The following is a 25,807-nucleotide window of genomic DNA, read 5'->3' as shown; positions in this document are numbered from 1 at the left end:
ACTAACTTATTAGCTGATCTACTCTCATCGCATTTCGCTAATTAAACTAACCTCGCTCACACTCCAAATGCATTCTTTGAAAAATTTTATTTCCTCTCACTCTCCCTTAAATTCATAGCTTGGAAACTCATCTCACGCTCCTCTCCATTGGAAGCTTAGAGCATCTCACCTCCTCTTAATTACTCTCACAGTCTCACTGATCTCACGGTGATAGGAGAATGCCCATCACTGGTTGAACGCAGCCTAGGCTCAACCCTTCAGCGACTACTTGTTTAAGAGAAGGCAAAAGGTATCTTATGATTCCGTTCTTCGTGGCTATCTTTCGGAATAAATGGTGTTTAGTTTTGTATTTTGCATAACTTCAATTTAACTATTTTTATTACTGTGCTACGTTATGATTTCTTACATAATGCTACAATGATCTTGTAATGTACAATATTTACAATAATTTACAGCACCGCAAAGGAGTTAAAAATCTAGTATTTTTCTTATAATTTTGTGAGAATCTAAAGTTTTGTAAACAAAATTTGAAACATTCTATTAAACCTTCTATAGATCTTTCGAGACCTTTGCCCATCATAAGACTAGTTTGAACTTGAGGGCTTATTTTTTATAAAACTATTTACATAAAAACAAAACAAATAAATACGTTATCTAATCAACATATTTAACTTAATTTTTCTCCTAAATATTTTAGCCTGTGTTATTAGTACATATACAATGAATTTTTTTTTTATCACATCCAATAAATATTTTTCCAGAAAGATAAATGGAAAAATAAAACTTAAACACAGCAAATAAAAGGGAAAAGAAATCACTAAGCAAAACAGTCACCTTAATTTTTTTTAAAGATAAAGGAAAAGAGTCAAAAATATACACTTCAAGCAAATCTTAAATTTTAACTAATTTAAAATTTTAATTAGGCAATCCAAAAAATAATCAGGATGGTTTTAATTTCATAGCACGAGGCCGAGTGTCACGGAATTGTCTCACTAGTTAATTTCAGTAGTGGTTAGATGCCACGTTTTACAAATTTTTACGCAAATTACGCTAAAAATGAAAGATTTAAATTTTTGATGTATAATTCAGAATCGCATAATATTCTTTAAGTAGAAAGGAAAATGATAAAATGGTCTTCTTAACTTTTAACCTAAATTTAGGATGAAAAGCTGCATTTTACCCTTTTTAATTAACTCACACAGAAGATAGAATTTCAATAAAGTCCAAATTCATTTAATTTTGTCATAAGCTTACTAGTAAACTGAAAAAGCTGAGTACGTTTAATAGCCTTTGGGTTATTTCTTAGCCTATACACTTATAAATAATGATGGGGCGGGAAAAAATGAAACAATCCAATTGGACTTTTTGTTTTATAACCGGTTCAATGTCATCTTCATCTTTGTAAAATTTAAATGGAGGGAAAATGTTTGTCCATAGTTCCAAAAAAAACAAAACTGCGGTGTTTGGTAAATTTCCATCTTCCTCGCGAGGGAGAGAAAGCGCACACTTCACTTTGTAACAAGTTCGCTATTGTGATTTTAAAATGTTGTAACTCACGTCCATTTTAGTCTTTTTAATGCGAGTTGTAAGATTTTTTTTTTTACAAATTGCTCGCCTCCTTCTAAATGAAAGTTTGTAGATGAACAGCACTCGACACTTAGGAGCCTTTAAAGAGTTTAGATAGAAAAATTATCCAAATGATTTGACACAGTCCCAAGAATTATTATTTCCATTTTCAGTATTGCAAAAAATTAACTTTAGCAGAAGTATATAATATCTTTGTTCTTGAGAGAAATGTCTATCTAAGCCAGCGTTGCCAGAAATACAATAATTACGGTGAATGTTGAAAATTTCAAGCAAATTTAATAATGGCATACTATATAGTACCCATTTATCAATATTTCTGCTTGCGCATACAATAATGAAGGATAGTTTTTAAATTGTCTGAAAAACTGAGACATTTAAACATAAGTTTTCAATCCGTCAAACTTAGTGTCAGTATTTCAGACAAAATTCAAATTTACCGCCAGTTTTCAGACGTATGATAATTTATTTCTAAAATCGATAATTTTTTGGCTCCGATACAATAATTTGAGTTTCAGCAACTAGCAACGCTGATTTAGGCTATGAATTTTCAGCTAAGCAATCTAAGTAATTACAATACTATCGCTTAAAATTTTGAATGTATTACTCCAGTTGCAAAATGTTATGATATTTACTTAATTATTAGAAAGTGACTGTATGAATTACCTTTTCTTTTAAACATATTTGAAAAAAAACTTCTCAAAAGCAGAGCGAACCTGCAATTGCATGTTTCAAGCATTAGCTGTATAAACAGATAGAACTTCTCTCATAGGGTATATTATGTACTTCTGGCATTAGCCTTAGACCACCCCCAAAATAAAAAATGAAATCTTTTTCTAGAGAATTACTGTGTGAAAAGCCTGGGTATGAGTGGACGGCAGTTACGATGAAGTTTTCTAGATAAAAATATAGTTTTAAGTTGGCGTACCTACGTTAAAATAAAAAATACGTCTGACGAATGATGGCTACCACATATGGTGCAAATGTAAGTTCCTGCTTAGCAGGGAACGAACGTCGCTCGTGAATCTTAAAGCATCTAAGACAGGAAGTAAGTTGAGTAGCGCCGTGTCAGTAGGGTCTGAAAACCACGACTTTATTGGGATGGCATTGTCTGGAAAAAAAATAAGGTAAATGCTACATTTAGTAGAAACTTTTAACAGTGTTTGCCAGAGCTTAAAAATACATTCCATAACTAAGGAAAAGTTTCTCTGTTAATGGCAAATTAATTTTTGGTTATTAGATCCACAAACGTAACAATGGAAGTTTACGCTCGCATTGAAATTTTAACAACCCAAGATAAGTAATAAAAATACTTACCAGGATAAGACCTGTAGGCTCCAGGAGAATTGTCCAGGATAAAAACGCTTGATAAATCTTGAGTAATAGCTGATAAGTCTTTCGTAAAACTTCCATAATCCAACGTACAGTGCTATCATATTTTTGGGTTAAGAAATATACTATAATCAAGCTAAAATCAACATTGAAACTGTTTAAAAATCAAAACAAACCTGTCTATAATATCTCTTCCTTAATATTCCTCTATTATTGTCTAACTTATCAGCAACAGCAGCCCCGTAAATTTCCATGCTCGCCGTAAATACAACAAGATCATACCATTGGCTAACCTAAAATAAGTATTTTAAAAATTTTGCAAGTATATCAAAAGGTAATGTTATAAAGGTACTTACTACATCTAAAAAATAATCAACATGCGGCCTTTTATGTACAAAAAACCTAACAGGATGACGGTCTATTGTCACCTTTGAAAAAAAAGTCAAGAGTTTTAAACTTGCGAATACTTCTCAAAATTATTAACAAGGTACCTTTAAAACAAAATCAGGTGGTGTTCCCGGTTTAACGGTTTGTCTTATGACACCATCATGGTGTGAATGAATAAGAGTCTCGTCTAAATCAAGGACTAGTATTTTTCTTTTAACCAAATCTTTGAAACAAGGTATAACTACGTTACATTGAGAAGATCACAGAGAAAAATATTTAAAGTCTTACTTAATCTATGCTTTGACAAGGGTGAAAGTGGTAATACTTGGTACTTCACAGTTTGATGTTGAATTACCTTAAATGGTTTTTTTAAAGTATATTACAATAAATTTTTTATATGGTGATTAACTATGAGCGATAATAAAATAGCTCTTTGGTTTTACATAAATACAAAAGCTTGAAATTAGCAGTTTACAATGGATCAATAGATTTTAATTATTGAAATAGCGTTAACGCTTTTCGTAATTTAACCCAAATACGTTATTTATCGCATCTAATTCTAGAGCATTATTACCCGATATCATTTATCCCAAAAATATTTTGGATAAGCCTTTGAATATAAAATCGTTAGGCCTAGATACTCACCGCTCGAAAGTTTTTTCTACACACATAGCATATAAAACTCCATATCTTAGAGGCCAACATGAGGAAAGCACGCAGCCCCATTTGAAGTTGCTTCAACATTTGTAAACTGATACGATGATGAAGCTCCAAACAAGTTTATATTAATTTTATAATAACAATAATAAAGAAATTCAACACATTCACCAGGCATAAAAAGGATGAAAACCGACTCCTGACACAAAGCCAAACGCCGCCATTGTGAATTTAATTTAGTAATCTCGATATAGGTAGCGCTGCGTGTTCAAGCGAGCCGGGTTCGAGGCTACCGGCTCCCAGTGAACTGAGCCCACGCTAAGTTGGCTATGACTGAACCACGGCCCCCTGCACGCGCTCACGCTGCTCGCGACGATAGCGGCCCCGGCGATCGACTGAAAATTGCGAAAGTGAAATTAGTTAACTTTTTTCCTACATCGACCTTTGGCGCTGACGTAACAACTAAGAAATGGCTGGAGTATATGGCGAAAACGTTCCAATTTTTAGAGTTTCATTAATTATTACTAATTGTGTAATTTTAGGGTTATAATTTCTTTCCGTAATCTTTAAATTACTTATTAATAAATAAGTAAAATTCGTTTGGATATTTTTTAAATCAAAATACGCGCCGAGAAAACCAGACAAAGAAGACGCTGTGGACGTTAATAATGTAAACAAAAGAACTAGTCATGTGTCCGCTTATCAGCTGTTATTCTTAGAGTTCTTTGATAGTTAGTTGTTTTAATATTTACAAAGTTAACTTCAATTTAAGTAAATAAGTAGTAAATGTAATGCAGATTATAAAACTAGAATATATTTTTACAGTTAACAAAGTCAGACAATGTTGAAGATTGCTGAAAATATATGTATGAGACATGTAAGCATTCTAAATCACAGACTCACTAGTCTCACTCACAGTTCACAAATCACAATATGGTTTAGGCCTAAATGTAGAGATTCCCATTTTTTTTACCATAATTTAAGTTAAAATTGGTTTTGGTTAATTGCCTTTAATCCATTCCTGACTAAGAATCTCGATAACTTAGTAGTCCCACGCTCACATTAAAGTAATCAGCTTTTTTTAAGTAAAATTCATCAAGATTCAATTAAAATTACTGGATGATGTAGGAATATGCTGGATGATGTGGATAAACATTCTTTTCGTTTTTGATGGTAGTTATATTCGAATTTGAGACCTTATCGTATATTGGCTCATATGTAATGCCACCAATTAAGTAATAGGTAGTGACGTACATCTGGTTCCAAATCCTACGATTATGCATTAGCCTCACAACAGACTATCATTAACTGAAGTTCCTTAAAATGCAAACCACAAACCAATCTTCCATGTGAAGTGTATGCTTTTTAATACTAATTAAAATGTTTAAATCTGATTAAAATGATTAAATCCTGATTAAAAAGATTAGATCCTGATTAGAATGATTAAATCTCGTTTAAAGCGTGATTAGATTTTCTAATCTTGATTAATTTTTGTTAAAGTCATTCAACAGTACTAGTCTGTTCTTACTAGTCAGTTTTCTGTTGTACTACCATCGTTTCATTAATTGTAATGTATATATATATTTTAACCAAGTCGAAAATAAACCGTTCATTACTTGTAGCTGATGTCACTGGATTTATTTCGGTATCTGCGCTCTGCTCCGTGTTGCTGTTGAAAACTTCAACAATTTTTTTAATTTTAATTACCCTGATTTAATCACGATTACCTTGATTTAATAATTTTACTATGATTAAGACGCACCCAAAATGGAAGTGACCTGCCCCTCCCGGTAATTTTCACTTATTAAAAAAACAGGATGTAACGCAGCCAGGGTAATAGCATTTAAGCAAAGTATTAATGTTTTATCTTATGCAAATTATAAAGAACAAAGATTGGTGAATATGACAAAAATTATGAGCAGTTATCATAATTATAGTCTTAAATAACTACAAAATACAGTTTTTAATAACTTGAAAACTCATTGCCAATACAAAACTTAAACCATTTATGGTTAGGCTTAGCAATAAAATGTTACCACTCAAAATATTGAAATATTTATTAAAAAAAATTTTTTGAAATGAAAACTTACATACTTAAAAAGTGTAATTACTAATTGTTTGTTACAAACTTCTCCAAATTCAATAAAACAGTTGGAAAAAAACTTCACTAATGCAAATTCATCGCCATTGAAACGTATGTTAAACTTCCCGCCTCTTTGATAGATTCCGGTTGTTACACCAGCGTTCCAAGCGACGGAAAATCGCTGTCGCGAAAATACATGGGGAGGAAATTCTTTGCCGGGGCCGCTATCGTCGCGAGCAGCGTGAGCGCGTGCAGGGGGCCGTGACTGAACCGAACTGAACAGTCGGCTTCAATAAAAAGTAAAAACGTAAAATAATCCGATACTTTTATTTTTTTTTATTTATTTATTAACAGAAAAATATCTACCAAGCCAGCAAGGCTTTTGTGTAGATTTCAAATACATATGCGTGAAACAGATACAGTAGGATAAACTATACAGAAGGTGAGATCATAACGCGCGATTAAAATGCTCATTTAAAAGTGCACGGAATTTAGGGAGGGAGGGTTCGGATACAATAGATTGGGGAAGGGCATTCCAGTCATTGATTACAGAAATAGATAATGAGTTTAAACGAACAGTTGTGCTTGCCCTGGGTTTTGATAATTTATAAGAGTGGCCTCCAGTACGAGAACCCTCATTTAAAACAAAAAAATCAGAAAAGTTGTGCACGAGACTTTTATGGAAAAAATTGTGTAAAAGGCATAAGTTAGTTATTTTGTGGCGAATAATGACTGGAAGAATGGACAGGGATTTTAAGCGCGACGGGGCCGGTAGCTTATCAATTTTAGTAGCTAATTTGGTAAAACGGTTTTGAGCCTTTTGCAATGCTAATTGGTCAGAAGCTAATTTGCGTTACCGTTCGGTCCGATTGCTTATCGTGACGAAAATGGTTGTTGAACGTCAAAACACGTTTAAAATGAATCAATCACAATGGCAGAAATCTTCTACGCGCGCATGACCTATCAAAAAAACCTGCTCCGATACCTATTCGCGACCGAAACAGCTCTAGGTGGCGATGTGGTGCCTTAGTTTTCCCGCCACTTCTTGTGTGTGTAGCGTCTGCTAGAGCCGAAAATAAATACATCTGGGGTCTATGACGTTCTGTGTTGTATTCTAATAATAAAACTAGTAACTTCTGAGGAAAATATTATATATTTTTATATATTTCAGCGCGATTTAAAACTTTGATTGTTAGTACCGTCTGTTAATGCGCGACCTGTTACTGCTTCCGTCTGCTGCCGAATGAGGGCGTATCCATAGTTTTCGGTCGCGAATAGTGACGTCACAACCAGAAAAAGAAAAAAACGTTCAGCAACTTACTGTTATGGTTTTTTCTGAATTCTGACACAAAATCTTGAATGAATCAATGGGTGGGGTGCATTAGGCCGACTGCTCATATGTCCGAATGCCCATTTGACCGACTGTTATACTATATCTTTAGTGTTAGGTTGACTTATGGAACGGGCAATGTATTCTAAGTATTGGCGCCGCGCACTCATTTCGCTCGAGCGCTGGGGGCCGGACCAGCGATCCACCAGCCCCGTTCTTTATAACCAAACTGGGCCATCTAAAACGCGACCTAGAGGACAGCAGTCGAGTGAGTCGACGTAAGGTGTATTTTGTCATCGGACAAATGAAACTCAGCCGTTATTGTAAAGTCCCCCCCCCCCCCCCCAAGATTTTTGAAACACACACTGTTTAAATAGTTTTTTCTTGAAGAAATTAAAACCCAATTGACTTTCAAAATGACATTTTAATTTTTGGCAACAAAAATATTTTACAACAACGAAATGTGTCCAGTGGTTGACATTTGAAGCACTAGCGGAAGTGTGGGCTAGGCTATAAAAATAAAAGACATGCGTTTTTTATAAGGATTGACAGGGAAGGGGATGCAGTGTTGTTTCTCTTCCTTTTAATCAGCGAGTGAAAGTTGGGCAAAACCAATCAAGGCTTTATCATCGGGCTCTTCATTTTCATTCAGACCAGCGTTCTGCTTTAAAAATTAAAAGACCAACTAGAATTTAAAGCAGTATTAACAAAGAACTTACGACATTACCAGAGCAAAGACTGATGATTTTTGGGTTGGGTTTTCTATTAATTTTTGCAAATTCGCAGCAATCACCACCCCATCTTTAGAATCAACCAGACCAGCTCCAACTAGCTCCGCCGCTATACCCTCACTAGTATCTTTGTCAGGTGTATATTCAAATCTAATGTCGTTTAAGTCACGGTTATTATTTCTAAATGAAATAAAAAAGTTTAAGATTAAAAAAAAACAAAAAAAAATTTAAACTCAAAATGAATAATAATTAGAGAGGGTACAAACTTATACGAGATTCGTATCAGAACCTAATTTTAGGCGCTTAAATAAAAACTATTCTTTCTTAGGCCTATATAACTAAAGTGGGATCGTCTCCCTAAATATTTTCAACCAAAAATATTTCCATTAGGTGAGATTTAAAGGAATTATAGGAAATTTTTCAGTAAAATACAAAAAGAAAATTGGGGGACCAAAATGAAAAAATAATTATAAAATAAGAGAAAGGTTGTCAAAATTGTTTAAAGGAGGTAAAACACTCAAAATAAAGTTGAAAACCGATAGAAATAGTTGAAAACTATCCCCAAACAGTGTTGGAAATAATAATCTATTCTTTAAAAACTAGGACGTTTTAAAGTCTTCTAAGTTTTGAGTTAAAATATAGGGTATTTTAAGAAATTTAATGAAATTATAGGAGAAAAAAGAAAGGAAATATGGGAACTGTGATCACCCTAAGTTTCATTGGTTTGGCTCTAAATTACCATTAAAAGGTAAAAAATACAAATTTAGAATTTTATGCAACTTTTTAGCCATTATTTAAAATACTACTTTTTTTAGGGTTTAGATAGACAATCTTGTGCTTTGAAATAGCTGACATAGCAGATTTTTAAATATAAAATAGTTTGATAAACGGAACATATCAATATCATTTGAACCTCAAAATCAATCAGTAAAATTAACAATAATTAGCGCAATTACCTTATCCTTAATACCAAGTTAATGACAGAATCACAGGAGTTTAAAGGCTGAGAATTATTCTAAAAAAGATAATGATGTTTAAAATAAACTAAATTAAAATTTAATAACATACAATTTGGTTGTTGTTTTGGACATTTAAAGGTTGTTCCAATTTTTCATTCGAATGAGCTGGACTGACAGTTACATTCGGGGAAGAATTTGAACCCGCTGGTTGCGAGGACGAGCCTGAACTATTGTCATTTTGAGAATTGCAGTTGGGTAGTTTATCATCATCTTTATCCTACATTTGTATAAGAAAAAAATAAATACCAAACATTTCTTAACTTGAAATCAGTTTCAAATTGGTATATTTACTTTAAAATCAAAGTGATCACTTTCATCGTCGGAAGACCAAACCCAATCTCCTGTTTCTGTCCTGTGCAACCTGCCACTAGTTCCCGGAGCCCTTTTAGCGTTCTTTAGCTAAATTATTATTATGCAAAAATAATTACTCAGGCTTTGCAACAACTAAATTATTAAATAAAACTAAAACCTACTCTCTGGGCCCTGGCTTCTAAACTAGGAGCGCAAGTAACAAGAGTTTGCATAAGATATTTTCGGTCCTAAATAAAGCAAATACAATATTAGAGTAGTAATTAAATTAAAAAAAACCCATTTGAATTACTTTAGCTTTCTTTAAAAAGGGATGCTTTATCAGTTCCGTTGCCGTTGGCCTTTTAGAAGGGTCTTTCTGCAAACAATCGGTGACCATTTTTCTAATTGATTTTCCATAGTTTTTATACTGATCTTTCTCTTCCGCAACGGCATCGATTGAAGGAGGATCATTTTGTAATGTCAACATTAAAACCTTTAAAAAAATTAAAATACTCTTTAGTCAATTATAAACTTTTCATTTTAGAACAGTTACCTTCATGGGAGGATATTTATGATAAGGGGCTGTTCCCGTCACCAATTCGATGGCAGTGATACCGAAACTCCAAATATCAGCTTTAAAATCGTACCCCGTAACCTGGAGTTACAAGTTTTTAGTCATTTCCAAACAACTGTAATTAAAATTAATTTATATTTACCTGTTCCATTACTTCCGGAGCCATCCAACACGGAGTTCCGACAAAAGTATGCCTCGATTTTTGACGTGATAAATCACCACCAGTAGCTAACCAGGAACTTACTCCAAAATCTATATTTTAAAAGAGAAATAACATTTAACATTTTTTGCAGATATGTAGATCAAAATAGTAAATATTCTACTACCATTTAAAAAAAAAATTAAATATAAAATTTAACTCTCTCAAAAATGTTTATCATAGTAAACCCACTGACAAAGCATGCACCAGGTTTGAGGCTTTGTTCACTAGTCTCTTTTTGTTTTCCAAATTACCTGCAATTTGAACCGTGCCGTCTTCGCCAAGTAGAATGTTACCAGCTTTTATATCCCTAAAAATTAGTAAACCAACATTAAGAAGCTAAAAGAAAGCTGTGCTCAACGTTTAAATGGGGACAGATTGCCAAATAAAAGCTAGTTTTCAAAATAAGTTCCTAAAGACGTAAAGCTCTTTTTCACCGTGATGAAATCTCAAGTGCAAGATATGCGCAACATTGGGGTTTGAGCAAAACTTAAACCTGATGCAACAAAATACTGAAAAATTTTGGCCAAAAAGAAAATGAAGACAAGGAAAGGTATATTTTTTATACCTATGAATTTGCCCATTATTGTGGAAATATTCCAACCCTCGAAGGACTTCTTTAAGGACTGTTGCGATGGTAGCTTCGTCAAAAACACCGTGTTTACAATCTTCATTCTTCATTTTATGTTTAATAATGTCCAACAGGGAGCCTCCGGAGAGCAATTTGATAATCAGCCAAAGTTCTTCTTTGACAACGAAGGAAGTGTGGTAACTCACAACATTCTCGTGGTTGCAGGCACTCATGGCTTGAATTTCTTTCTACAATAATTAAATCAAGAACCAAAGATAACCTTTTTAGTTTTAGTCAAATTTTGATAAAACAACAAATAAATGTTACAAACCAATAATTCTTCCATGCTGGTATTCCATTTTTCGAGGTTTATTCTTTTGATGGCACATTTTTCTTTTCTAGGTTTGCAATACGCAGTATGCACTATCGCTGTAGCTCCTACACCTGAAAACAGACAAATATGCGGTTTCTTTAGAAAATAATCATAAAAAAGACATTAGGGCTATGACTAGCTCTAAATCAACTAAAAAAACAGGTATAGGAATTATTATTATTATGAATGAAGTCCTTAAAGAAAAATACATTACTAAATGGCAATGACCTTGCCCAGAGCTATATTTATACCTACTATTCATTCTAGCAAATACCACCTAATCAAATCTGTAAAGACCCAACATAACAGGGTTTTTAGAGGAGGGGAGGGGGGGGGGATTTGGAATACACCAGGTGTTTTTCATTTCAATAGTTTCCTAAAAATCACCATACTTTTAATGCATTGAAATAAGACCAGTACAAACACAACCTAGTGTATAAATACACCTACACAGTATAAAACCCTTCTTTTTGAAATAAAAACTTGTTCCTAGTGAATGCTTTAATTATTGGTGAGCCTACATTTACACTGTAAAGACTGTGACTAATCCTAAAGATAGCCTAAAACTAGTTAGCCTTGGATCAATTGTTTGGTTTTTCATAAAAGCTAAACAGATATGCAAATAAAATTTCGTGATTTAAAACACCTTGAAAACCATCTGTCATACACATACTGTATCTTGCATCTCAAAAGAAATTATCAACACTACCTACAATAAATTTAAAATAAAACACGCATCAGCCAGTACTTTTTAGTCACTATTGACAGTTCTGTCATATACCGAAGAAATTTAAACTCTGAAGAACAAGTAATTACACCCACTAAATTCCAAAGATATACATCTCAAAGTTATCACCATTTCAGCAAATATATTTAGGTTATGTTAAAGACGCGAATTTAAAAATTACACTACATACTAAACAACTCAAATTTAAAATAAACAGTTTATAAAATTGAAAATACGAAATATAATACCAATATAAATAATTTGTGTAATAAAAAGAAACAAAGCCGCGATCAAATGACAAATTTCATCAAAGAGGACCGATTGTGATGACGGGGATTATAAGACGCAAAAAGAGGGAAATTATGACAGAAATCCACGAACACGCCAATAAATCAAAGGACAGATAAGGAAAGTAAAGATAACAAAGAAAATTGCAATCAAGGAATTTATTATTTACCAATAACTTCTCCAAGTTCGTAGTTATCTTTTTCGTTTGGCCAGCCGGGAGACGTCGCAACACCAACTTCGGCCATTTTGTCTGCCAATACAACGCCGAAACTCCTCCTAGCGGCGGCTGCGGCAGCTTCTCGAATGGGAGCCGTCTGCTCTTGGAGTAAATGAGCTGTGGCAGAAATTCTTCTGTACACTCCCGGAGAACCTATTACATTCGAGAAAAAATATGTTTTTATAAGAAACGCGTTTCCTCTTTAACGCTTTCGTAAATTTTATCGCGTCGAAATTCTTCGAATACCTGGGTAGAGTCCGGCTTTTTCTGCCGCTCGTACAGAGGCTTTCCTGTAAAAAGAAAAAGAAAATTTCAGACACTAGTAATTTTCGTAGAATTTAGAATGGTAGGCCAGAGAAATGAGCTCAAAATTATTCAACCTCTTAAGAATGTTTTAAGGATTAGCGGATAAGTTTGGTCACGGGTGAGCTGGTTAGTTTTAAGACTGAAAACTGACAGTTAGGATGTTGCGAATATCTAAAATAGTTGATAACCACGCTGTAATTTTCTTATTATTAAAGATTGGACTAATTAACAAACATGGTCGTTTGGCTCCCGTAAAGAGAACACCTTTTTCACATCCGCGCGTAATCAGGTAAGAGCGTCTCCCATTTTTTAAACATGGACGCTCCTTGTGACCCCTTCGCGCGTGAGCAGATATAGTTACGTATTTTCTCGCCGGTAGAGGGATGGGAATAAGCATTAGTTCGCTTGCTAATCAAATTCAACGTTAATTAGTCCAAGATATAAGCATACTGAACACGTACCGTAATAAATCAAACAAATTGATATAGCCGATTTTGCGCTTTTTTGAGAGTCCCACTCACTCAAGTAGCTTTCACACCTTGTTCGGGTGAAATATTTATAAAAAGTAAAACCACGCTTTATCAGATAGCAAAGAAGTCAAAGTCATTTCCGATACGGAGAAAATAGCTCTTTCAAATTTCTACAGAATTCGAAACACGCCAATCTAGCGTTTATTTGAATACACACGATGCTAGATAAAAAAAAATAATTCTTAGAGTTTGGTACTCATTGCATCGACGATAATTAATGCGATTACGAAATGTACGGGTACATAATACAAATGCTAGGCCTACTTCCTTGAAAGCAAATCATCTATATGTATATCACGTTATTTAAACAAGCAGACCTGTATAAAATCGAAATTATGAAACAAAAACGTGACTATTTTTGCGTCAAACTGAGTCATTTTATTAAGTGCCGTGGAAAGTTCGTAACGAAATTGTGTTAACAGCTAAGGTAATGTAATAATTTAGTCGCGACCGAAACGAGTATAGGTGGCGTAACGGCGCTAGCTTCTCCGAGGTTGCACCTATGAACTAGCGTCTGCTACAGACAAATTCGAAAGTGAAACGAACGTTTTTTCTTAAATAAACTTATCAAAATATAAACAAACGATGCAAAAAATTGTATTAAAATGCACGTATCATAATTTATAAAATGTCCAATTTCCGAATAACGAAGAGGGAAAACTAATAGCGTTTGCTTCAGCAACTACGCATTGTAACCCGGCCACCTCGATTAATGGCTTTAAAAGTCGCTTGATGATGGGTATTAGCCTAGCTGATTACCTATCGAGGTTTCAATGGCGAACTAAAGGGGGCGTAGCGATAGTTTTCGGTAGCAAAAATAATAATAAGCCTAGCCAACAATGACATAATACAAATAAGTATGACTATTATCAAATCAGTGTTATTGTGCAATCAAGGATTAATTCAGCGCAGAGCCCCCTAGCTCAACTCGGAGTGTCAGTGTCATACTTTTATACTCTGTTACTTATGGTATTAAATTTGGGTAAACGTTTTACTACATTTAATCTTCGTAGAGATTTCGAGAATGTTCAATGTAATCGAGTAATGTAATCTCCTCCACTCGCTTGTTTATCATTTTGAGGCCAAGGCCTAGTTTAATTTTGTTTTTAAATGACAACTTTAGAGAAATAGTTATGAATTATTCGCGATCGAAACTAGTTAGATGCCCCTCTTAGTGCTTCTGGCAGCAGCCTTTTGTCACTATGTCAAGCCAACTTTTAATATTTCAAAGGTCATTGAAAGATGGCGTAGCGGTCGGTTTGCCAGTTAAGCAGACGCTTTCTCTTTTAACGAAAATCCAGCAGTTTAGGAGCTTCTCGTGTTGGCCGCTACGAGGCTCCGTGTAAACTGAAAAGGCTCTTGATTATTAAAAATATTCGTTTTGTCCCCAGATGAAATATATTTTGGATTTAAGATTACCAAGTACTAAATTCCTAAATTATTTACTTGAAAATCACTATAATAAATAGTCAGAAATATGTAATATTTACATAATTTGTTGAAGTATTTAATTAGGACGAAAAAAAGTTGCATTCGTTGGTTTAAGGCTATTTTAACCAGCAAATAGCAAACGCGGAAGCGTAAGCCGCGTCACTGCTCAAAATTTACGGCATGTATTATTCCGCCTAACGATGTCAATCGTTAAAATTACACTCCGTTGGGATATTTAATTTAAAAGCGAATAACATGAGCACTATAGGAAGACGAATACGACTTCCTTCCCTAAGAGGAAGAAAAATTCGACTTCCTTCCCAAAAAGGAGGAAAAATTCGACTTCCTTCCCTAAGAGGAAGACAAATTCGACTTCCTTCCCAAAAAGGAGGAAAAATTCGACTTCCTTCCCAAAAAGGAGGAAAAATTCGACTTCCTTCCCAAAAAGGAGGAAAAATTCGACTTCCTCCCCTAAGAGGAAGACAAATTCGACTTCCTCCCCTAAGAGGAAGACAAATTCGACTTCCTTCCCTAAGAGGAAGACAAATTCGACTTCCTTCCCTAAGAGGAAGACAAATTCGACTTCCTTCCCTAAGAGGAAGACAAATTCGACTTCCTTCCCTAAGAGGAAGACAAATTCGACTTCCTTCCCAAAAAGGAGGAAAAATTCGACTTCCTTCCCTAAGAGGAAGACAAATTCGACTTCCTTCCCAAAAAGGAGGAAAAATTCGACTTCCTTCGCTAAGAGGAAGACAAATTCAACTTCCTTCCCTAAGAGGAAGACAAATTCGACTTCCTTCGCTAAGAGGAAGACAAATTCGACTTCCTTCCCTAAGAGGAAGACAAATTCGACTTCCTTCCCTAAGAGGAAGACAAATTCGACTTCCTTCGCTAAGAGGAAGACAAATTCGACTTCCTTCCCTAAGAGCAAGACAAATTCAACTTCCTTCCCTAAGAGCAAGACAAATTCGACTTCCTTCCCTAAGAGCAAGACAAATTCAACTTCCTTCCCTAAGAGGAAGACAAATTCGACTTCCTTCCCTAAGAGGAAGACAAATTCGACTTCCTTCCCTAAGAGCAAGACAAATTCGACTTCCTTCCCTAAGAGCAAGACAAATTCGACTTCCTTCCCTAAGAGCAAGACAAATTCGACTTCCTTCCCTAAGAGCAAGACAAATTCAACTTCCTTCCCTAAGAGGAAGACAAATTCGACTTCCTTCCCTAAGAGCAAGACAAATTCGACTTCCTTCCCTAAGAGGAAGACAAATTCGACTTCCTTCCCTAAGAGGAAGACAAATTCGACTTCCTTCCCAAAAAGGAGGAAAAATTCGACTTCCTTCCCTAAGAGGAAGACAAATTCGACTTCCTTCCCTAAGAGGAAGACAAATTCGACTTCCTTCCCTAAGAGGAAGACAAATTCGACTTCCTTCCCTAAGAGGAAGACAAATTCGACTTCCTTCCCTAAGAGGAAGACAAATTCGACTTCCTTCCCTAAGAGGAAGACAAATTCGACTTCCTTCCCTAAGAGGAAGACAAATTCGACTTCCTTCCCTAAGAGGAAGACAAATTCGACTTCCTTCGCTAAGAGGAAGACAAATTCGACTTCCTTCCCTAAGAGGAAGACAAATTCGACTTCCTTCCCTAAGAGGAAGACAAATTCGACTTCCTTCCCTAAGAGGAAGACAAATTCGACTTCCTTCCCTAAGAGGAAGACAAATTCGACTTCCTTCCCTAAGAGCAAGACAAAATACGACGTCCTTCCCTAAGAGCAAGACAAATACGACTTCCTTCCCTAAATGGAAGACAAAATAAGACGTCCTTCCCTAAATGGAAGAGAAAATACGACTTCCTTCCCTAAATGGAAGACAAAATACGACGTCCTTCCCTAAATGGAAGAGAAAATACGACTTCCTTCCCTAAATGGAAGACAAAATACGACTTCCTTCCCTAAATGGAAGACAAAATACGACTTCCTTCCCTAAATGGAAGACAAAATACGACTTCCTTCCCTAAATGGAAGACAAAATACGACTTCTTTCCCTAAATGGAAGACAAAATACGACTTCCTTCCCTAAATGGAAGACAAAATACGACTTCCTTCCCTAAATGGAAGACAAAATACGACTTCCTTCCCTAAATGGAAGACAAAATAAGACTTCCCTCAGAGAGAGACGAATACGACTTCCCTGAGAGAAAGACGAATACAACTTCCCAAAGAGAGAGACGAATACGACTTACCTAAGAGAGAGAGAGAGACGAATACGACTTCCCTAAGAGAGAGAGAGAGACGAATACGACTTCCCTAAGAGAGAGAGAGAGACGAATACGACTTCCCTAAGAGAGAGACGAATACGACTTCACTAAGAGAGAGACGAATACGACTTCCCCGAGAGAAAGACGAATACGACATCCCCGAGAGAAAGACGAATACGACTTCCCTAAGAGAGAGAGAGAGACGAATACAACTTCCCAAAGAGAGAGACGAATACGACTTCCCTAAGAGAGAGAGAGAGACGAATACGACTTCCCTAAGAGAGAGACGAATACGACTTCCCTAAGAGAGAGAGAGAGACGAATACGACTTCCCAAAGAGAGAGACGAATACGACTTCCCTAAGAGAGAGAGAGAGACGAATACGACTTCCCAAAGAGAGAGACGAATACGACTTCCCTAAGAGAGAGAGAGAGACGAATACGACTTCCCAAAGAGAGAGACGAATACGACTTCCCTAAGAGAGAGAGAGAGACGAATACGACTTCCCAAAGAGAGAGACGAATACGACTTCCCTAAGAGAGAGAGAGAGACGAATACGACTTCCCAAAGAGAGAGAGAGAGACGAATACGACTTCACTAAGAGAGAGACGAATACGACTTCCCTAAGAGAGAGAGAGAGACGAATACGACTTCCCAAAGAGAGAGAGAGAGACGAATACAACTTCCCAAAGAGAGAGACGAATACGACTTCCCAAAGAGAGAGAGAGAGACGAATACAACTTCCCAAAGAGAGAGACGAATACGACTTCCCTAAGAGAGAGAGAGAGACGAATACGACTTCACTAAGAGAGAGACGAATACGACTTCCCTAAGAGAGAGAGAGAGAGACGAATACGACTTCCCAAAGAGAGAGACGAATACGACTTCCCTAAGAGAGAGAGAGAGACGAATACGACTTCCCAAAGAGAGAGACGAATACGACTTCCCTAAGAGAGAGAGAGAGACGAATACGACTTCCCTAAGAGAGAGAGAGAGACGAATACGACTTCACTAAGAGAGAGACGAATACGACTTCCCTAAGAGAGAGAGAGAGACGAATACGACTTCCCTAAGAGAGAGAGAGAGACGAATACGACTTCCCTAAGAGAGAGAGAGAGACGAATACGACTTCCCAAAGAGAGAGACGAATACGACTTCCCAAAGAGAGAGACGAATACGACTTCCCTAAGAGAGAGAGAGAGACGAATACGACTTCACTAAGAGAGAGACGAATACGACTTCCCTAAGAGAGAGAGAGAGACGAATACGACTTCCCTAAGAGAGAGAGAGAGACGAATACGACTTCCCTAAGAGAGAGAGAGAGACGAATACGACTTCACTAAGAGAGAGACGAATACGACTTCCCCGAGAGAAAGACGAATACGACATCCCTAAGAGAGAGAGAGAGACGAATACGACTTCCCTAAGAGAGAGAGAGAGACGAATACGACTTCCCCGAGAGAGAGACGAATACGACTTCCCTAAGAGAGAGAGAGAGACGAATACGACTTCCCTAAGAGAGAGAGAGAGACGAATACGACTTCCCTAAGAGAGAGAGAGAGACGAATACGACTTCCCTAAGAGAGAGAGAGAGACGAATACGACTTCCCTAAGAGAGAGAGAGAGACGAATACGACTTCCCAAAGAGAGAGACGAATACGACTTCCCTAAGAGAGAGAGAGAGACGAATACGACTTCACTAAGAGAGAGACGAATACGACTTCCCTAAGAGAGAGAGAGAGACGAATACGACTTCCCTAAGAGAGAGAGAGAGACGAATACGACTTCCCTAAGAGAGAGAGAGAGACGAATACGACTTCACTAAGAGAGAGACGAATACGACTTCCCCGAGAGAAAGACGAATACGACATCCCTAAGAGAGAGAGAGAGAGACGAATACGACTTCCCTAAGAGAGAGAGAGAGAGACGAATACGACTTCCCCGAGAGAGAGACGAATACGACTTCCCTAAGAGAGAGAGAGAGACGAATACGACTTCCCTAAGAGAGAGAGAGAGACGAATACGACTTCCCTAAGAGAGAGAGAGAGACGAATACGACTTCACTAAGAGAGAGACGAATACGACTTCCCCGAGAGAAAGACGAATACGACATCCCCGAGAGAAAGACGAATACGACTTCCCCGAGAGAAAGACGAATACGACTTCCCTAAGAGAGAGAGAGACGAATACGACTTCAATAAGAGAAAGACGAATACGACTTCAATAAGAGAAAGACGAATACGACTTCCCTAAGAGAGAGAGAGACGAATACGACTTCCCTAAGAGAAAGAAGAATACGACTTCAATAAGAGAAAGACGAATACGACTTCCCTGAGAGAAAGACGAATACGACTTCCCTGAGAGAAAGACGAATACGACTTCCCTGAGAGAAAGACGAATACGACTTCCCTGAGAGAAAGACGAATACGACTTCCCTGAGAGAAAGAAGAATACGACTTCCCTGAGAGAAAGACGAATACGACTTCCCTAAGAGAGAGAGAGAGAGACGAATACGACTTCCCTAAGAGAAAGACGAATACGACTTCCCTGAGAGAAAGACGAATACGACTTCCCTAAGAGAGAGAGAGACGAATACGACTTCCCTAAGAGAAAGAAGAATACGACTTCAATAAGAGAAAGACGAATACGACTTCCCTGAGAGAAAGACGAATACGACTTCCCTGAGAGAAAGACGAATACGACTTCCCTGAGAGAAAGACAAATACGACTTCCCTGAGAGAAAGACGAATACGACTTCCCTAAGAGAAAGACGAATAATTATCTGAAATAAATATTATATACAATATAATAAATAAATGTATAAAACTATATATAATATATGATATTTCTTTTAGAGGAATACAAGCGTCGTACTTAAGTGTATGATGTTACTTATTAACACAATTAATAATTAAAGTGGAGAAGGAAGTTGACTAATTCTAATAATATAGTGCTGATAAAGCAACGAGACTGAGAACGTAAGGCTCCGGCAAGTCGAAGGAATTTAATCCTCGAGATTTCAAAACAAAAACGGAAATTGACCGACCTTGACGAACGGATAAAACATATAGAGTTTCGAACTATCAAATTATTCGCGTTGTTTTTAATTACCTAATTAGTAATACGAGAACGTCGTCCTAAAAGATAATAAGTTTAGCCAGATCAAGGTCGATAATAATACATTTTAAAGAATGCGGGATAATTATTCCAGCGAGCTGGGAGAAGGTGCTTTACAGGGGTAGGACTAATTCTGCCATCTTTTATAATAGTTTTGTACGAAAAATTCAATTTGTTTGAAAACGCGACCATTAAGCGTTGACATTATTGATAGAATAATCAAGCTACGCACGAGGCCTAAAGATTATAAATATTATATTTTACCCAGAATATACAGTTACTAAAATAATTTCTAGAGTTTACCTGGAAGTGGCACAAATTGTTAGTGCTATGTTATTAAAATATTTTCTTATTATTAAAAAATAATTGAGCTTTTTTCATAGGTCATTTAATGTTGGAATTGAAAAATTAACTTAGAGAAAATTTAAAATTTATTCCATGGATCAAAATAAAAATTTTAATGTTTGTTTTTTATTAAAAATTCAGTTTAAAACTAAATAAAAAACCTCTAAAAATTATTATCGTTCTAATGATAAAAAATATGAGTAAAAAACATAGGTATTCACGAGATATTTAGACAATATGAACGCCTTAGCTTTATAGCAGGGCTTGATGGGGGGGGGGGGAGGGGTAGACACAAAACTTCTATTATAGTAATGATGACGTCACGAGAATATTTACTATTGCGCAAGAGGCGCAGGCATTCCAGAACGAAGCCAAAACATATAACACGAAAGTGAGAGGGGCCATTCACTGCTTAGTTTGACTCCGATATCGATAAATTCCATCGTGTACAGTTACTCAAACGACAATCCAAGGAAAATGTTTTTAATTAAAGGCGGGGGAATATTGAAATTCATTATTTGTATATATTTATACAATTTGGTATCAAAATATGTAAATGCTAAAATTAATAAAGTAATTTTGATCTGCTAATTTCGGTACTACAAAACGGTACATATATCCAAACGCGCGTTTCAATCAAATAATAATTTAAATTAGTTAATTTAAACCGTAATTTATTCGGTTTAAATTAATGAAATATAAAATATATTATATATACATGTGAATATAAAAAAATTGGGTCGTTTTAAATATTTCGCAAGTTTGAAAAATGAAATAAATAATTGAACTTACGGGTCGCAAGAGGTTTTTAGAGGAGCCCATTGCTGGCTACTACCGCCAGGGGTCCCTTCGAACATTATGAGATCCAAGAGTTACGTAAGATATATAGTTACACGCGACACTACGGGGAGTATTACCGAGCGCGTTGTCGCGCCAATAACCACGTCGTGATTCCAAAACAACACGTAGAAGCCAGCGGTAGATAATCGGCGACAAACGCTGCAGTCGTTACTGAGACAAATTCTCAAGAAGCACAAATCTGGAGACACTGGGGGTGCTAGCCCCTCCCCCGAAATCTTCAACCAAATAAGTTTCACCCCTCCGCGGAATCGACCCCCCCCCCCTCCATCACGCAGGGAAGCTGTATTATTTTTTCATATTCATATTTAACGTCCCCCCTTTACCTATATAGTTATACAGCAGCGCGCGGGGTGGCAAATCTCAAGGAGGGTACAAACGTTGTCCCATTTGACGGGGGTCATTCAAAAAGACACAAAGTGACAGAGACGGGAAGATGTGGACAATTGGACGGATTCTGATCTACTGAATGCCCAAAATGCGTAAATAAAATTGTTAAAATTAACTTTTTGGTTACCGTAGCATGTGTCGCGTTAAAGAATAATTACAATTAATTAATTTCACTACTATAAAATATTTAAAAAATTTACAATTTAATATTTCGATATTTAACGATTTTTTAATTTAAATTCTAAGATATATTTAATTATTACAATTTAATATTTGAATTAAATATTCACGACTTTTTTATTTAAATTCTAAGATATATTTAATTATTACAATTCAATATTTCAATTAAATATTCACGAATATTTCATTTATATTCGAAGATATATTTAATTATTAATATTTAATTATTAAAATTGAATATTTCAATTAAATATTCACGAATTTTTAATGTATAATCGAAGATATATTTCATTATTACAATTTCATATTTCAATTAAATATTCACGATTTGTTAATTTAAATTCGAAGATATATTTAATTATTATATATAATATAACATTATATAAAATAATAATAATATAAATAATTTTTAAAATAACGGGTAAATTTATCCAAATCACTCATCCATTTCAATAAAACAAAAACAGTTTAAACTCGAGTAATTTCGTCACGCGTAGTAAATACGTACATTAATTCGTACATTCCAAAAGGCATTCGGACTTTCTTCAATAAACAAAAAATCAAAAAATAAAATGGAACGTGTCAACTTGCTTAAAAATCTACTTTTACAATCGTGTGTTTGCCACGTCATGTGTTTTTACATTGGCCTCTATAAATCCCGCTAAATAAAAACCTCGTGTTAACTCACAAGGAGACGACCCGAGGTGTAACTCACCGATTTTGTTCAAACTCGGGGTTTTGATAGACCATCGTGTAACTTGAAAAACCCTAAAGGGAAATATCTCCATAGGCAACCGTTTTGCCATGGCAACCAAAAATGTTTTTGACAACACAAAATAGAAATTTTCCCATTGAAAATAACATGGGATTTTGACCAATTTCCCTGTGAAAAAAGTTAAAAAAATTGATCAAAATGTGATAAATTTTGGTGTTTTAATTTTTTTCAATTTTGTCAAAATCCCATGCTATATTCAATGGGAAAATTTCCATTTTATGTTGTCAAAAACATTTTTCGTTGCCATGGCAAAACCGTTGCCCATTGAATAAAATCCCTTTAGGATTTTTCAATTTACATGAAGGTCTACCAATCCCTAGATTTTGACCAAAATCGGTGTGTAACACCTCGGGTCGTCTCCTTGTCAGTCGATTATATTTAAAAACAAAATGACATGAAGGGATCGCCCCCGATTATCTGGGCTCAAACACCTCGAAAAGGTCTTGATTGAAACTAATGAATTACGGGCACGTAAGGAAGTAGTGAAGAGTCGGGGAGGGAGTTAGAAGCGTTTTATTAAAGACGACAAAAGTTCAAACGCAGAATCAACTTGATGGCATCATCCCTGGAAACGGGAAGACATTAATCCATCTACTACAAAACTAAAAAGACACTAGTACCCTCAGGTTCCATAGTGGAAGACAATTACCCTATAACACTAACAGCGTTGTCCAATTTGATACGAACTTCCAGCCAAGTGTCAGGTATGGGTGTGTATAAAACATAGTTTAGCGCGTTTACGAAGCGCTTACCTACGACTAAGAAGAATGCCAGAGCTTCTTTACAGTCCACTGCCACTAATGGAATGCGACAACGCAAAAAACCCCGAAGAATTCCACGCCCAGCTACAACGATAATTAATATTCCGTATCCGATATAACTCGTTATGTTTTTTTCATACGATTTTAACCAATATATCTCGAAGGGTAAAATGAGTTTAAAAAACCGGCTCCCGACATAAGTAGATTTTAATTTTATAGAGCGCGAGTTTCGCCCGCCAGGCGCCGCGATTTATTTCCCGTTTGCTATTCGAGTAGCGTAGTCGCAAAAGTAAATTAACATAAACAAAAAAGTCTCAAATTTTAACATAAACAAAAAATTCTCAAATTTTAACATAAACAAAAAAGTCTCAAATTTTAACATAAACAAAAAAGTCTCAAATTTTAACCAGGGTGAATTCATATTCTGAGACGATTTTAGTCTTTCGATGCGGGTCAGCGTTGCCAGACGTACGATAATTATCGTACACGACGATAATTTTGAGATAATTTTTAGAACGTACGATATTTTCCATGGCGTTCTATATAGTACGCATTTTTCGATAATTCAGCTCACGCGTACGATTATTTTTTAATTTGCGGAAATCCAGTGAAAACTGCGATTTTCAAATATAAGAGACTTATAATAGATGACATGAGACTTTGTTTTTTTTGTTATTTACTTTTGATTGTCGCGAGAGGCTAGCCACTTTGAGAAAATGCACATTCGATTTTTGATTTATAAATATTTTCAATGTGTTCCTGTATTTTTTGATATCCCGATATTTATAAAATATTTCCGATATTTATAAAATATTTCCGATATTTATAAAATATTTCCGATATTTATAAAATATTTCCGATATTTATAAAATATTTCCGATATTTATAAAATATTTCCGATATTTATAAAATATTTCCGATATTTATAAAATATTTCCGATATTTATAAAATATTTCCGATATTTATAAAATATTTCCGATATTTATAAAATATTTCCGATATTTATAAAATATTTCCGATATTTATAAAATATTTCCGATATTTATAAAATATTTCCGATATTTATAAAATATTTCCGATATTTATAAAATATTTCCGATATTTATAAAATATTTCCGATATTTATAAAATATTTCCGATATTTATAAAAATATTTCCGATATTTATAAAATATTTCCGATATTTATAAAATATTTCCGATATTTATAAAATATTTCCGATATTTATAAAATATTTCCGATATTTATAAAATATTTCCGATATTTATAAAATATTTCCGATATTTATAAAATATTTCCGATATTTATAAAATATTTCCGATATTTATAAAATATTTCCGATATTTATAAAATATTTCCGATATTTATAAAATATTTCCGATATTTATAAAATATTTCCGATATTTATAAAATATTTCCGATACTTAACAAATATTTCCGATACTTAACAAATATTTCCGATACTTAACAAATATTTCCGATACTTAACAAATATTTCCGATACTTAACAAATATTTCCGATACTTAACAAATATTTCCGATACTTAACAAATATTTCCGATACTTAACAAATATTTCCGATACTAACAAATATTTCCGATACTTAACAAATATTTCCGATACTTAACAAATATTTCCGATACTTAACAAATATTTCCGATACTTAACAAATATTTCCGATACTTAACAAATATTTCCGATACTTAACAAATATTTCCGATACTTAACAAATATTTCCGATACTAACAAATATTTCCGATACTTAACAAATATTTCCGATACTTAACAAATATTTCCGATACTTAACAAATATTTCCGATATTTAACAAATATTTCCGATATTTCTGAAACATTCCCGATATTTCTGAAACATATCCGATATCAAATAATGATTTAAATTTCTCGCTACTGGTACGCCGCATTACAATCCCCCGCGACAGTCGTGAAATCGAGTGAAATAGGTTGCTAAACTGGGGCGAAGAAGAATTTTCCGATCATTTAATAGCGGAGACGTAGCGTGACCGAATTGGTACGAGAGCCGGGTGTCTTTGGCGCGAAGTAAGCGCAAAATAACGGCGTCATTATCAGACACCAGATGACGCGACATAACGCGTCAAGGTAACGGACCGAAGGTTGCTTCTATGTCATGGTATAGATCGGCGTTGACACCGCAGAATTTGCCCAAGTAACGATCTACACGTATACAGGAGTTTCACCATTATAAACTTGATTTTTTTCATTTTTTTCTAATCGCAAAAACAATTATTTGATTTAAATGGAATTTTAATTGATTTTTGATTTTTTATGCCTATTTTTCTTGACAAATTATTTGAGTACAGTAAATTAAACTTAAAATTTATTGGAGATTAATTTAATTTAATTAATTAATTAAAAAATAAATTTTATCGAGTTTGTTTTGAAATACATTGAAGTATAATAGGTGATTTAAATCAACAATATTTCTAAAAAATCATTTTATTTAAATTGCATCAATAATG

The 25,807-nt window shown here is 35.0% G+C and overlaps 2 protein-coding genes across 7 annotated transcripts in view; both read right to left on the bottom strand.

The window, feature by feature from the left end:
* Positions 1-346: 346 nt before the first annotated feature.
* Positions 347-4,272, bottom strand: Dd (CTD nuclear envelope phosphatase 1-like protein dullard). 3 transcript variants are annotated; one of them, XM_090160508.1, is made up of 9 exons: positions 3,949-4,272; positions 3,592-3,658; positions 3,408-3,526; positions 3,273-3,344; positions 3,093-3,209; positions 2,902-3,013; positions 2,554-2,695; positions 2,433-2,480; positions 347-1,665 (listed from the first exon to the last, which is right to left on the bottom strand). In XM_090160508.1, coding segments are annotated over exons 1-8 (729 nt in total). In that variant the 5' UTR covers positions 4,048-4,272; the 3' UTR covers positions 347-1,665; positions 2,433-2,479. The 3 variants fall into 3 exon arrangements, with proteins under 3 accessions (XP_090016634.1, XP_090016632.1, XP_090016633.1); XM_090160506.1 differs by lacking the exon at positions 2,433-2,480 and having other exon boundaries at positions 2,513-2,695; XM_090160507.1 differs by lacking the exon at positions 2,433-2,480 and having other exon boundaries at positions 2,517-2,695.
* A 3,505-nt stretch (positions 4,273-7,777) lies between these two features.
* The window catches only part of fray (oxidative stress responsive kinase frayed), a 32,371-nt gene continuing 14,341 nt past the window's right edge, over positions 7,778-25,807 (bottom strand). The window contains exons 1-15 of one of the 4 annotated variants that reach the window (XM_090160480.1): positions 21,138-21,324; positions 12,610-12,653; positions 12,316-12,516; positions 11,090-11,202; positions 10,756-11,006; positions 10,442-10,497; positions 10,131-10,240; positions 9,968-10,069; positions 9,725-9,907; positions 9,597-9,662; positions 9,415-9,522; positions 9,173-9,340; positions 9,061-9,119; positions 8,101-8,284; positions 7,778-8,037 (exon numbers count right to left, since the gene is read on the bottom strand). In XM_090160480.1, the coding sequence (XP_090016606.1) occupies positions 7,957-8,037; positions 8,101-8,284; positions 9,061-9,119; positions 9,173-9,340; positions 9,415-9,522; positions 9,597-9,662; positions 9,725-9,907; positions 9,968-10,069; positions 10,131-10,240; positions 10,442-10,497; positions 10,756-11,006; positions 11,090-11,202; positions 12,316-12,516; positions 12,610-12,653; positions 21,138-21,202 (1,791 nt within the window). In that variant the 5' untranslated portion in view covers positions 21,203-21,324 and the 3' untranslated portion in view covers positions 7,778-7,956. Of the gene's footprint in view, positions 8,038-8,100; positions 8,285-9,060; positions 9,120-9,172; positions 9,341-9,414; positions 9,523-9,596; positions 9,663-9,724; positions 9,908-9,967; positions 10,070-10,130; positions 10,241-10,441; positions 10,498-10,755; positions 11,007-11,089; positions 11,203-12,315; positions 12,517-12,609; positions 12,654-12,743; positions 12,763-21,137; positions 21,325-25,807 lie in introns of those variants that run through there. The other 3 variants (XM_090160481.1, XM_090160479.1, XM_090160478.1) reach the window with 3 other exon arrangements.

This window comes from Leiobunum rupestre, chromosome 10 (genome assembly GCF_980474605.1).
Source record: "Leiobunum rupestre chromosome 10, qqLeiRupe1.1.hap1, whole genome shotgun sequence".
Taxonomy (NCBI): domain Eukaryota; kingdom Metazoa; phylum Arthropoda; class Arachnida; order Opiliones; family Sclerosomatidae; genus Leiobunum; species Leiobunum rupestre.
Note: the sequence above shows the minus strand (reverse complement) of the source record. Positions and strands in the feature narration are given on the sequence as shown.

Excerpts from the sequence above, each read along its gene's own strand:
- Dd (XM_090160506.1), bottom strand. The coding sequence starts at position 4,047 with ATGTTGAAGCAACTTCAAATGGGGCTGCGTGCTTTCCTCATGTTGGCC. Across the intron at positions 3,659-3,948 it reads GTAGAAAAAACTTTCGAGCG|GTAATTCAACATCAAACTGT; the intron begins GTGAGTATCTAG and ends AAACCATTTAAG. Across the intron at positions 2,696-2,901 it reads AGCCTACAGGTCTTATCCTG|ACAATGCCATCCCAATAAAG; the intron begins GTAAGTATTTTT and ends TTTTTTTTCCAG.